Genomic DNA, 13,973 nt, shown 5'->3' with positions numbered 1-13,973 from the left:
TGTTTTGAGAACTGTTTATTCCTTCTGTGTGTCTGTAATAAAGAATATGTCTCAAATGGCACCCTATTCCCTATATAGTGCACTACATAGGGTATAGGGTGCCAGACTTGTTTACCACATCACTCAAACAACAGGAAGGGGACTATAGTGCTGTACAAGTATTCCATAAATGCCTTCAGTAAAGTATAATCACTGACCTAACATGATTAGGGAAAGCTTTATACAGAGACACCTATCCAATTCTTACATTTACATTTGAATCTTTTAGCATATGCTCTTATCCAGAGCGACTGACAGGAGCAATTAGGGTTAAGTGTGCAATCATGATAAATGGAGGATACATTTTCAGTATTCACACAGGGCCATTGTCCTTGACTTTAAATGGGTTAAATAAAGGTGGAGAAAATCTCCTTAAATGTACAGTATTCTATGATACATGTCAAATAGGTCTATAAACAGTGGTATGATGTTGCCTTGGCAATTAAGGCTCTGACCTACATTAACGGCGTGTTCTCATTGGCCCAAAGCAGATGCACAACTGTACAAAAGCATCTCCACATATCTAGGCAATACGGCCTGAGGTGGTGTGGTGTATGGCCAATATATCACGTCTAAGGGCTGTTCTTAAGCATGATGCAACGCGGAGTGCTTGGACACAGCCCTTAGCCGTGGTATATAGGCCATATATCACAAACCCCGGAAGAACCTTATTGCTATTATAAACGTAATTAGAGCAGTAAAACTAAATGTTTTGTCGTACCCGCGGTATACGGTCTGATATACCCTGCCTTTCAGCCATTTAGAATTCAGGGTTCAAACCACCCAGTTTAAAATTGCAAATATTGCCTACTAGGTGAGTACATGACAACACTCCAGGGTGAAGTTTCCCTTAGGTACAGATCTAGGACCATCCCTCAATCCTAACCTTGACCATTTGTGGGGGAAATGCAAAAACTGACCCAAGACCAGTGTCTTGGGGCCACTTCACCCTACTCCAAACGACAACATCTGAGGCCAGAAGGTGAAATGTGTGAATTGAAGGATGATTGAAGCCGTTACACGTCCATATGAATATACACAAATCCATATATATACATTACCGTTCAAAAGTTTGGGGTCACTTAAAAATGTCCTTGTTTTTGAAAGAAAAGCACATTTTTGGTCCATTAAAATAACATGAAATTGATCAGAAATCAGTGTAGACATTGTCAATGTTGTAAATGACTATTGTAGCTGGAAACGGCAGATTTTTTAATGGAATATCTACACAGGCGTACAGATTTCCATTATCAGCAACCATCACTCCTGTGTTCCAATGGCACGTTGTTAGCTAATCCAATTTTATAATTTTAAAAAGGCTAATTGATCATTAGAAAACACTTTTACAATTATGTTAGCACAGCTGAAAACTGTTGTTTTGATTAAAGAAGAAATAAAACTGGCCTTCTTTAGACTAGTTGAGAATCTGGAGCATCAGCATTTGTGAGTTTGATTGCAGGCTCAAAATGGCCAGAAACACAACTTTCTTCTGAAACTCGTCAGTCTATTCTTGTTCTGAGAAATGAAGGCTATTCCATGCGAGAAATTGCCAAAAAACTGAAGATCTTGTACAACGCTGTGCAATACTCCCTTCACAGAACAGCGGAAACTGTCTCTAAAAAGAATAGAAAGAGGCGTGGGAGGCCCAGGTGCACAAATGAGCAAGAGGACAAGTAAATTAGTGTCTAGTTTGAGAAACAGAGACCTCAAGTCCTCAACTAGCAGCTTCATTAAATAGTGCCCACAAAACACCAGTCTCAACGTCAACAGTGAAGAGGCAACTCCGGGATGCTGGCCTTCTAGACAGAGTTCCTCTGTCCAGTTTCTGTGTTATTTTGCCCATCTTAATCTTTTCTTTTTATTGGCCAGTCTGAGATATGGCTTTTTCTTTGCAACTCTGCCTAGAAGGCCAGCATCCTGGAGTCACCTCTTCACTGTTGATGTTGAGACTGGTAGTTCCACTAAGCGCACACCAGATGGGATGGCGAATCCATTTTTTCCACAGGACAATGACCCAACACACCTTCGGGCTGTGTAAGGGCTATTTTACCAACAAGGAGTGCTGCATCAGATGACCTGGCCTCCACAATCCCCCAACCTCAACCAAATTGAGATGGTTTGGGATGAGTTGGATCGCAGAGTGAAGGAAAAGCAGCCAACAAGTGTGGGAACTCCTTCAAGACTGTTGGAAAAGCATTCCAGGTGAAGCTGGTTGAGAGAATGTCAAGAGTGTGCAAAGCTGTCAAGGCAAAGGGTGGCTATTTGAATCTCAAATATAAAATATATTTTGATTTGTTTAACACTTTTTTGGTTACTACCAGATTCCATGTGTTATTTCAAAGTTTCACTATTATTCTACAGTTGTGGCCAAAAGTTTTGAGAATGACACTTATTAATTTCCACAAGGTTTGCTGCTTCAGTGTAAGTTGATGCAAAGAGTCAATATTTGCAGTGTTGACCCTTCTTTTTCAAGACCTCTGCAATCTGACCTGGCATGCTGTCAATTAACTTCTGGGCCACATCCTGACTGATGGCAGCCCATTCTTGCATAATCAATGCTTGGAGTTTGTCAGAATTTGTGGGTTTTTGTTTGTCCACCCGCCTCTTGAGGATTGACCACACGTTCTCAATGGGATTCAGGTCTGGGGAGTATCCTGACCATGGACCCAAAATATTGATGTTTTGTTCCCTGAGCCACTTAGTTATCACTTTTTCCTTATGGCAAGGTGCTCCATCATGCTGGAAAAGGCATTGTTCGTCACCAAACTGTTCCTGGATGGTTGGGAGAAGTTGCTCTCAGAGAATGTGTTGGTACCATTCTTCATTCATGGCTGTGTTCAAAATTGTGAGTGAGCCCACTCCCTTGGCTGAGAAGCAACCCCACACATGAATGGTCTCAGGATGCTTTACTGTTGGCATGACACAGGACTGATGGTAGCGCTCACCTTGTCTTCTCCAGACAAGCTTTTTTCTGGATGCCCCAAACAATTGGAAAGGGGATTCATCAGAGAAAATGACTTTACCCCAGTCCTCAGCAGTCCAATCCCTGTACCTTTCGCAGTCTGTTCCTGATGTTTTTTCTGGTGATAAGTCGCTTCTTTGCTGCCCTTCTTGACACCGGGCCATCCTCTAAAAGTCTTCACCTCACTGTGAGTGCAGATGCACTCACACCTGCCTGCTGCCATTCCTGAGCAAGCTCTGTACTGGTGGTGCTCCGATCCCACAGCTGAATCAACTTTAGGAGACGTTCATGGCGCTTGCTGGACTTTCTTGGGCGCCCTGAAGCCTTCTTCACAACAATTGCACCTCTCTCGAAGTTCTTGACGATACAATAAAAGGTTGACTTAGGTGCAATCTTACTGGCAGCAATATTTTTGCCTGTGAAGCCCTTTTTGTGCAAAGCAATGATGACGGCACGTGCTTCCTTGCAGGTAACCATGATTGACAGAGGAAGAACAATGATTCCAAGCACCACCCTCCTTCTGAAGATTCCAGTTGTTATTCGTACTCAATCAGCATGACAGAGTGATCTCCAGACTTGTCCTCGTCAACACTCACACCTGTGTTAACGAGAGAATCACTGACATGATGTCAGCTGGTCCTTTTGTGGCAGGGCTGAAATGCAGTGGAAATGTTTTTTGGGGATTCAGTTCATTTGCATGGCAAGGAGGGACTTTGCAATTAATTGCAATTCATCTGATCACTCTTCATAACATTCTGGAGTATATATATGCAAATTGCCATCATGCAAACTGATGCAGCAGACTTTGTGAAAATTAATATTTGTGTCATTCTCAAAACTTTTGGCCATGACTGTACAATGTAGAAAATAGTAAAAATAAAGAAAAGCCCTTGAATGAGTAGGCATTCGAAATCTTTTGACCGGTAGTATATATCTTTACATATGTGCACATATATATACAGTTGAAGTCGGAAGTTTACATACACCTTAGCCAAATACATTTAAACTCAGTTTTTCACAATTCCTGACATTTAATCCGAGTTAAAATTCCTTGTCTTAGGTCAGTTAGGATCACCACTTTATTTTAAGAATGTGAAATGTCAGAATAATAGTAGAGAGAATGATTTATTTCAGATTGTATTTCTTTCATCACATTCCCTGTGGGTCAGAAGTTAACATACACTCAATTAGTATTTGGTAGCATTGCCTATAAATTGTTTAACTTGGGTCAAACATTTCGGATAGCCTTCCACAAACTTCCCACAATGAGTTGGGTGCATTTTGTCCCATTCCTCCTGACAGAGCTGGTGTAACAATCAGATTTGTAGGCCTCTTTGCTCGCACATGCATTTTCAGTTCTGCACACAAATGTTCTATAGGATTGAGGTCAGCGCTTTGTGATGGCCACTCCAATACCTTAACTATGTTGTCCTTAAGTTGTTTTGCCACAACTTTGGAAGTATGCTTGGGGTCATTGTCCATTTGGAAGATCCATTTGCGACCAAGCTTTAACTTCCTGACAGATGTCTTGAGATGTTGCTTCAATATATCCACATAATATTCCTTCTCATGATGCCATCTATTTTGTGAAGTGCACCAGTCCCTCCTGCAGCAAAGCACCCCCACAACATGATGCTGCCAACCCTGTGCTTCACGGTTGGGATGATGTTCTTCGGCGTGCAAGCACCCCCCTTTATCCTCCAAACATAACGATGGTCATTATGGCCAAACAGTTATATTTTAGTTTCATCAGACCAGAGGACATTTCTCCAAAAGTACTATATTTGCCCCCATGTGCAGTTGCAAACCGTAGTCTGGCTTTTTTTATGGCGGTTTTGGAGCAGTGGCTTCTTCCTTGCTGAGCGGCCTTTCAAGTTGTGTCAATATAGGACTTGTTTTACTGTGGATATAGATACTTTTATACCCGTTTCCTCCAGAATCTTCACACGGTCCGTTGCTGTTGTCCTGGGATTGATTTGCACTTTGACACCAAAGTACGTTCCTCTCTAGGAGACAGAACGCGTCTCCTTCCTGAGTGGTATGATGGCTGCGTGGTCCGATGTTGTTTATACTTGCATACTATTGTTTGTACAGATGAACGTGGTACCTTCAGGCGTTTGGAAATTTCTCCCAAGGATGAACCAGACCTGTGGAGGTCTTGGCTGATTTCTTTTGATTTTCCCATGATGTCAAGCAAAGAGTCACTGAGTTTGAAGGTAGGCCTTGAAATACTTCCACAGGTACACCTCCGATTGACTAAAATGATGTCAATTAGCCTATCAGAAGCTTCTAAAGCCATGACATAATTTTCTGAAATTGTCCAAACTGTTTAAAGGCACAGTCAACTTAGTATACGTAAACCTCTGACCCACTGGAATTGTGATAGTGAATTATATTAAATATCTGTCTGTAAACAATTGTTGGAAAAATGACTCGTGTCATGCACAAAGTAAATGTCCTAACCAACTTGCCAAAACTATAGTTTGTTAACAAGAAATTTGTGGAGTGGTTGAAAAACGAGTTTTAACGACTACAACTGTATGTAAATGTATACACACAAATATATATATATATACACACACACACCGAGTATATACTGTATACAACTCCAGGTTTGATACAGTACCAGGAATATAACTTAACCACCATTCTGTTAAGTGACTTGGTTTCCATCGATGAGCTACTAGTGCTTCATCCTATTCTGTCATTCTGTATATTTATTATTTACATTCCAGGGTTAAAATAGTAGGCTGTTTGAAATATTACAACTTGCTGAACGTGCCTAGAGTGTCAGGTGGGCTGGGTTTGCACTTTTGGTACTTTTCCATTGGTTCCATCCAGGCAAGGCACCATGCAAGCTCAATCAAGCAATCTTACAAATACTATTTGAACCCAGGTCAGGGCCTGTAATGTTATTCAGAACACATCTCAGAGTAGGAGTGATGATCTAGGATCAGTTCCCCGCTTATTCATTATGATTTAAAAGGCAAAACTGTTCCTAGATCAGCAGTCCTACTCAGGCGCTTTATATTTAATTCTATCTAATTAACATACTCCAGAAAACAGCGCTCTCTCACTCAGCTGCTGTGTGATCTTCTCCTCTGACTTCTCTTCATCATTCTTCTGATTGACAAACTGATCTGCAAACCTAACGGCCTTCTCATGTCTGGCCAATAGGGCTTTGCCATTCCCCCGCTCTACTTCCTGGTTGAGGTCTGTGGCCCCGCCCTCTGTACCCTGGGTGAAGTCTTGAAATTCTGTCTCACACTCGCTCTCCTCTTCTCTCTTGATTCCATCTCTGTCTACGGTTCTCCTTTTCTCATTTCTTTTGTTCTCACAATTCCTTCTCACCTCTCTCTCCTCCTCCTCTTCCGTGTTCCTCTTCTGTCCATCCATCCCTCTCTCCATCACTGGGGATGTGTCCTTTCTCTCCTCTTTCTTCTCTAGCATTTCTCCAGCAGAGTTTTTCTTCGGCTTGTTCCGACCCCTGAGGTTCAACTTCTGAAAGATAGACATTTTAAGGATATGTTTTTTGTTTTTCTATGAACTCTGTCTCTCTCTTCAGACACCTGACAAATGACTACACAAATCTCTGTGATGCTTCTCTTGGACAGTTAACAGCAAAGAATTGACTGAAGAAAGTCATCTTTTTGACTGTAATGTACTAAGAAATTATTATTTTTAGAACATAAAAACTCTCCCCCTGAGTGTTAACAGAACCAGAGTAGGACTATATCAGCTGGGTTAGCTACAGCTACATTTAGAAGTATGACTTTTTAATGACACCAACTGTGACACAGCATTGTGTAAGGTACAAGGAAAGAGTGAGTGATAGAGAGAAAGACAGAAGTAGAGGAACAAAAAAAGTGAGGAACCTTGAAGTCTTTCCTGTTGCGTTGCAAGGCAGGTCTCTGGAGGAAGAGGATCTGCTTTGTGGACAAACTACCATCACTAAGGAGAGAACAGTGCTATTAACGTAATGTACATCACTACTGGCTTTACATCTTGGCACTTGATATTAGAACTTCTGAGTCCTATACTGTGTCTTATAGTGTGAAAGAAAATGTGAAATGTAATTTTGTTCCAAATGAGGTTCAGTGTTCCAATGTTTAGTATGGTTTAGAGAAATACTGTAACTATTAGTCTGTGCTAGGCTAGTGCTCCTGACTGGTGGGTTGGGACAGCACCTGTTGGTCTTAACGATGGGAGTAGGCAGCACACACGTCAGTCTCCATCCATAGGGAGCCAGAGACTGGAGCAAAGGAATGTAGTCTGTCCTTACCACTACACCCTGGAGAGGAGAACAACAGGGTCACACACACGTCGACAATGGTCGCTCGGGTGCACACACACGCGCGCACATTTACACGCACGCGCACACACTCACATCGACAATGGTCCACTGCTCCACCACAATGGCGTCGTATGAAGTGGGTGGGGTTTCTTCTGAGGAGCTCTGAAAGATGAACACACTGTCCACGGAGGAGACCCCGCTGCCTGAAAGAGAGAGAGAGAGAGACAGAGAGACAAAGAGAGAGAGACAGAGAGAGAGAGAGACAGAGAGAGAGAGAGACAGAGAGAGAGAGAGACAGAGAGACAGAGAGAGAGAGACAGAGAGAGAGAGAGAGACAGAGAGACAAAGAGAGAGAGAGACAGAGAGAGACAGAGAGAGAGAGAGACAGAGAGAGAGAGACAGAGAGAGAGAGAGAGAGAGAGAGAGAGAGACAGAGAGAGACAGAGAGAGACAGAGAGACAAAGAGAGAGACAGAGAGAGAGAGACAGAGAGAGAGAGAGAGAGAGAGACAGAGAGAGAGAGAGAGAGAGAGAGACAAAGAGAGAGAGAGACAGAGAGAGACAGAGAGAGAGAGAGAGACAGAGAGAGAGAGACAGAGAGACAAAGAGAGAGAAAGAGAGAGACAGAGAGAGAGACAGAGAGAGAGAGAGAGAGAGAGAGAGAGAGAGAGAGAGAGAGAGAGAGAGAGAGAGAGAGAGAGAGAGACAGAGAGAGAGAGAGACAGAGAGAGACAGAGAGAGAGAGAGACAGAGAGAGAGAGAGAGAGAGAGAGAGAGAGAGAGGGAGAGAGAGACAGAGAGAGACAGAGAGAGAGAGGGATATAGAAACTCAACAACTTCTTCTATTACAGTTGAATCTCTTCCACAGATTTGGAAAAGATAGAGTTGATCCGTTCTTGGCTTTGATGTACTTCCATGCATCATAGGTGAAGGAACATGGGTAAGCTTTCCAAATAGGCCTTTACCATTTTCCCCTAAGTTCCAAAAATTGTAAGTATGTTCGCCATGGTAAACACTCCAGCACTAGCGTTGTCAAAGAGCTGTTTGTGCTCTTCCTAACTGCAATGCTCATGGACAAGCCAAACAGTCTGGCCTCACTGAAATCTTCAACATGTTCATTAATCATTAATGAGCTAGAACCTATTGTTTGGCATGACAAGGAGTTTGACAGCACAAACAGACGGACACTCAGGCTACTACTGTATTACACATCACCATTCTGCAAAACATACCATTGTCTTCTCCAAGGTGAAAGAAGCCGTCAATGAGGTGAGCTCCGCTGGTGAAATGCTGGGTCATGTGATCCAGCCAGTGGGCGTCAACCTCAGTCACTAGCCCTGCCTCTCTCTGCAGCTGCAGCGGAACCCTGAGGGAGTAGAACCTCAGAGAGCTGGACAGCTCCCCTGTGTGGTTGTATAGGGCAAACACCTGCACCCCTACACACAGACACACAAACACAGAGAGAGAGACACATAGCATTAGTTTTAAATACTATACATACTATACATATATCTGAAATCAATCAATATTATATTATTCAGTAATATTCAGTTTAAACTCTATAACCTCTATAACCCAGTGGCAATAGTAGTAGACTGCACACTCACTGCTCTGTGCTGGTGGAGACCCTACAGCCCTCTTTTCTCTGTCTGGACTCTTGACCCGGATGTGATTGTTGTTGTTGTGGATCGGAACTCTGCTGCTCCTCGGATGCTCACCCGGGTCACCGCCCGTGCCCTCGTTTCTACGGTTACACCCCCTCTCAGCCCCGGAACCTGACCCGTGGTCACCGTTGTCTAGTTCTGGTGACCGGACCAGGTTGTCTGAGCCATGGTCTATTTCCGGTCTCTGGTTGTGGTTCTGTGTCTGAGGGCTTAGACTCTGTCTGTCTCCCTGGCACTGTCTGTCTGCATCTGGACCACCAAGTCCATGTGTTAACTCTGTTGGGCTGAAGTTGGGAAGTAGAATCCTGAGGAAGTCTGCTTGGCTTTCATTCTGTTGTCTCCCTATACATGTGGTCTCTATTGTGTTGTCAGACTGTAGTTGATCCTGGTCACCAGGGAGTTCTGTTGGGGCGTGGTTGTGGTTCTGTTGGACACTAGCTGGATCTCTTTGGCTGGGTCTCTCTGGTGAGTCTGCTGGTTCATCTGGACAGCGGTTTGGTTGGTCTTCTATTGAGGCTATTTTGCCTGGACTGTGTTCGTGTTCTCTGTTTGATGATTCTATTGGAGTAGAGTCCTGTGTGAGATCTAGCGGTCCTGTGGAGCTCAAGTCCAGCTCCACCAGACTGGTATCTGTAGGGTTCTGCTCAATTGTTCTGAGTTCAACCAACTTGTGTTCTGGTGTTTTCACTTCTGTGTTCCGGTTGTGTTCTGGTTCTAGGAGGTTCTGGTGGGGTTCTGCAGAGTCTGTAGGGCTGGGATCCAGTATCATGGGTTCTGAGGGACTGGTGGGGTGTCTGTGTATGGGGGAGGGGCTGGAGTGCAGGGAGGACAGGTCCTCAGGGTCCAAGTGCCCCAGGAAACAGGGTCCCCCGCCAGGCTGCTGCAGGAAGCCCACAAACAGCATACCCTGCTCCGCCATGTCCTGGATCTGGTCAAACACAAAACACACACAAACACACACACAGAGTAGTGGTCACTTAGCAGACACATACAGTACCAGTCAAAAGTTTGGACACACCTTATCATTCAAGGGGTTTTCTTTATATTTACTATTTTCTACATTGTAAGATAATAGTGAAGACATCAAAACTATGAAATCACACATATGGAATCACGTAGTAACCCCAAAAGTGTTAAATAAATCAAAACATATTTTATACTTGAGATTCTTCAAAGTAGCCACCCTTTGCCTTGATGACAGCTTTGCACACTCTTGGCATTCTCTCAACCAGCTGATGAGGTAGAATGCATTTCAATTAACAGGTGTGCCTTGTTAAAAGTTAATTTGCGGAATTTCTTTCCTTCTTAATGCGTTTGATTCAATCAGTTGTGTGTGACAAGGTAGGGGTGGTGTACAGAGGATTTGGTAAAAGACCAAGTCCATATTATGGCAAGAACAGCTCAAACAAGCAAAGAGAAATGACAGTCCATCATTAAGATATCGGAAAATGTGTACAGTTGCAAAAACCATCAAGCGCTATGATGAAACTGGCTCTCATGAGGACCGCCACAGAAAAGGAAGACACAGAGTTACCTCTGCTGCTGAGGATAAATTCATAAGAGTTACCAGCCTCAGAAATTGCAACCCAAATAAATACTTCAGAGTTCAACAGACACATCTCAACATCAACTGTTCAGAGGAGACTGTGTGAATCAGGCCTTCATGGTCGAATTGCTACAAAGAAACCACTACTAAAGGACAGCAATAATAAGAAGAGACTTGCTTGGGCCAAGAAACACAAGCAATGGACATTAGACCAGTGGAAATCTGTCCTTTGGTCTGATGAGTCAAAATCTGGTCTGACGAGTCAACATCCGTATCTTTGTGAGACTCAGAGTAGGTGAGCGGATGAGCTCCACATGTGTGGTTCCCACTGTGAAACATGGAGGATGTGTAATGGAGTGGGGGTGCTTTGCTGGTAACACTGTTGGTGTCACCACAGCATTCTGCAGCGGTACGTCACTCCATCTGGTTTGAGCTTAGTGGGACTATAATTTGTTTTTCAACAGGACAATGACCCAAAACACATCTCCAGGCTGTGTAAGGGCTATTTGACCAAGAAGGAGAGTGATGAGTGCTGCATCAGATGACCTGGCCTCCATAATCACCCGACCTCAACCCAATTGAGGTGGTTTGGGATGAGTTGGACTGCAGAGTGAAGGAAAAGTAGCCAACAAGTGCTCAGCATATGTGGGAACTCCTTCAAGACTGTTGGAAAAGCATTCCTCATGAAGATGGTTGAGAGAATGCCAAGAGTGTGCAAAGCTGTCATCAAGGCAAAGGATGGCTACTTTGAAGAATCTAAAATATATTTTGATTTGTTTAACACCTTTTTGGTTACTACATGATTCCATATGTGTACTGGTACTGTGCACTCAAGCACACAGACACGGACACACACACACACTCTCTCATGCCCGATACATATATAGATACAAATCATATTCAATCAGTAGCCATTACGCTTACTTGGGGTTACACCCACAGCCTCATTTACACACTACAGACATTCTGCAAACCATCCTGCAAACAGCCTAATCATCCCTAAAGACCAAGTTTTCTAATGACAAAGGAACCTCATTATCCACGGTCTGTATGTGCGTTTGTCATTACCGTGTGTGTGTGTGTCATTCTCCCTCTCCCTCCCACAGAGCTCCTCTGGTTAACTGTCAGTTGATATTAATGGTGACAGTTTGAGAGGGGCTCGTTAGAGAGAACACAGAATGCTAACTACCACCAATAACAACGAGACATCTTTCCCCATTACCATCCCTACTTCAATGACAATCAACACACACACACACACACACATTTTTGTTGGGGGAGGCAGATGAAGATGAGGGACAGTGAACAGACACTGCCCAACTCTTGAGTGTGTCAAGATGTGAGTAGAAATACAAAATGTGTGTGTGTGTCACATGTATGTGGGTGGTGGGGATTATTACTCAAACCCACCCAAAGGCTTTATTATGCCTCCTTGACATGTACTTACTCATGTTTAGTGTGTCCTTATATGCAAGAGCACGTGTGTGTGTGTGTCATAAGGAAGGAAGGAAGTAAGTGCCAAACCCTGCAGTGTGAGAAGACCCATCAATGTCCCCTACTCTTCTATTGCGTCCTGTCCGTGGTTCTTTTCAATGATTCCCTAGCAGCCAGGCTGCTATCTGATTGCCTATTCATGTCACGCTGCCTGACCATATCACATTATACTGAGCCCTGTGCATTTCAATCCAATCACCGCTCCCTTTTATGCTCCGCCTGTTCACATGCAAATCTCCTCAATAAGGCCTGTTCACTTATAGTAGTGAATTCATCTCATTCTACAGCGACTCATGGTCGCTGTAGAATGAGATGAATTCACAACTATAAGTGCCTAAGAGGGAGTTTGTGATTGTTAAATGATGTCACAGCTGATAGTGACATTAGGGGGGCATCTCAATAGTCAAATTGGCTTCCTCTTCTTCCAGTAAGGAGGCATCCAAGGAAATTATTATTAGCTTGCCACTAGAATTTTTCAGTCAAATATTAAGGTTCAAATAAGGGATGAATTTTAGAGTGTAATGTCCCTTTAAAGGGAGAATCTGCAGTTGCTACATACATTTTTTACTAATAAATTAAAGATATATACCTATTGATTCTTGAAGAATGTAACTTATAAACGCCTAATGACTTTAGTTCAACTGTCGTACCCCATCAGAACCCATAATGTTAGCTTGTTTTACTCCATTGCAAATGTAAATAAACATTATAGCGCCTCAAAACATGCTTTAAACTATAATTTTGATATCTTGGATTGGTCAGTCCTTGAATCCATAGCTCGGTCTATGAATTTGAATTTCTCCAGGCTCATCGTTGAGTCATTTGTATCCTCTGTCACATGAGGAGACGGTGGCTATGGAAACATATGTCACCGAATCTCTGAGACAGGGATACATTCAACCTTCCATCTCACCCGTCTCCTCAAGTTTCTTTTTTGTGAAGAAAAAGGATGGTGGTTTGCGCCCGTGTATTGATTATCGAGGTTTGAATAAGGTCACGGTAAAATACAGTTACCCGCTACCGCTCATAGCCAGTATGACCGAGTCATTACACGGGGCGCGCTTCTTCACAAAATTGGACCTCAGGAGCGCTTACAACCTGGTGCGTATCCGGGGGGTGATGAGTGGAAGACGGCATTTAGCACCACTTCTGGGCACTATGAGTACCTCGTCATGCCGTACGGGTTGATGAATGTTCCATCAGTCTTCCAAGCCTTTGTAGAGGAGATTTTCAGGGACCTGCACGGGCAGGGTGTAGTGGTGTATATAGATGACATTCTGATATACTCCACTACACGCGCCGAGCATGTGTCCCTGGTACGCAGGGTGCTTGGACTGTTGGAACATGACCTGTACGTCAAGGCTGAGAAATGTCTGTTCTTCCAACAGTCCATCTCCTTCCTAGGGTACCGCTTTTTAGCGTCAGTGGTAGAGATGGAGAATGACTCATTTCAGCCATGCGTAATTGGCTGACTCCCACCACGGTAAAGGAGGTGCAGCGGTTTTTAGGGTTTGCCAACTACTACCGGAGATTTATCCGGGGTTTTGGTCAGGTAGCGGCTCACATTACCTCACTGCTGAAGGGGGGACCGGTGCGACTGCAGTGGACAGCAGGGGCGGACAGGGCTTTGGTCACCTGAAGGCTCTGTTTACCTCGGCTCCCGTGTTGGCGCATCCCGATCCCTCCTTAGCTTTCATAGTTGAGGTGGAGGCGTCCGAGGCAGGGATAGGGGCTGTGCTGTCTCAGCGCTCGGGTACGCCTCTAAAGCTCCGCCCCTGTGCATTCGTTTCAAAGAAGCTCAGCCTGGCAGAGCAAAACTATGATGTGGGGGACCGGGAGTTGTTAGCTGTTGTCATGGCTCTGAAAGCATGGAGACATTGGTTTGAGGGGGCTAGACACCCTTTTCTCATTTGGACTGACCACCGCAATCTGGAGTACATCCGAGCAGCGAGGAGACTGAACCCTCGCCAGGCAA

At 44.0% G+C, this 13,973-nt stretch overlaps 1 protein-coding gene across 1 annotated transcript in view; it reads right to left on the bottom strand.

Annotated features, from left to right (window-relative positions):
* Nucleotides 1-5: 5 nt before the first annotated feature.
* The window catches only part of LOC135551856 (raftlin-like), a 59,016-nt gene continuing 45,048 nt past the window's right edge, over nucleotides 6-13,973 (bottom strand). The window contains exons 5-10 of the mRNA XM_064983116.1: nucleotides 8,902-9,886; nucleotides 8,527-8,730; nucleotides 7,389-7,498; nucleotides 7,189-7,292; nucleotides 6,877-6,952; nucleotides 6-6,502 (exon numbers count right to left, since the gene is read on the bottom strand). Coding sequence (XP_064839188.1) covers nucleotides 6,047-6,502; nucleotides 6,877-6,952; nucleotides 7,189-7,292; nucleotides 7,389-7,498; nucleotides 8,527-8,730; nucleotides 8,902-9,886 — 1,935 coding nt within the window. The 3' untranslated portion in view covers nucleotides 6-6,046. The remainder of the gene's footprint in view (nucleotides 6,503-6,876; nucleotides 6,953-7,188; nucleotides 7,293-7,388; nucleotides 7,499-8,526; nucleotides 8,731-8,901; nucleotides 9,887-13,973) is intronic.

The sequence above is a fragment of the Oncorhynchus masou genome, chromosome 13 (assembly GCF_036934945.1).
Source record: "Oncorhynchus masou masou isolate Uvic2021 chromosome 13, UVic_Omas_1.1, whole genome shotgun sequence".
Taxonomy (NCBI): domain Eukaryota; kingdom Metazoa; phylum Chordata; class Actinopteri; order Salmoniformes; family Salmonidae; genus Oncorhynchus; species Oncorhynchus masou.
This window is presented reverse-complemented; position numbering and strand designations above follow the sequence as displayed.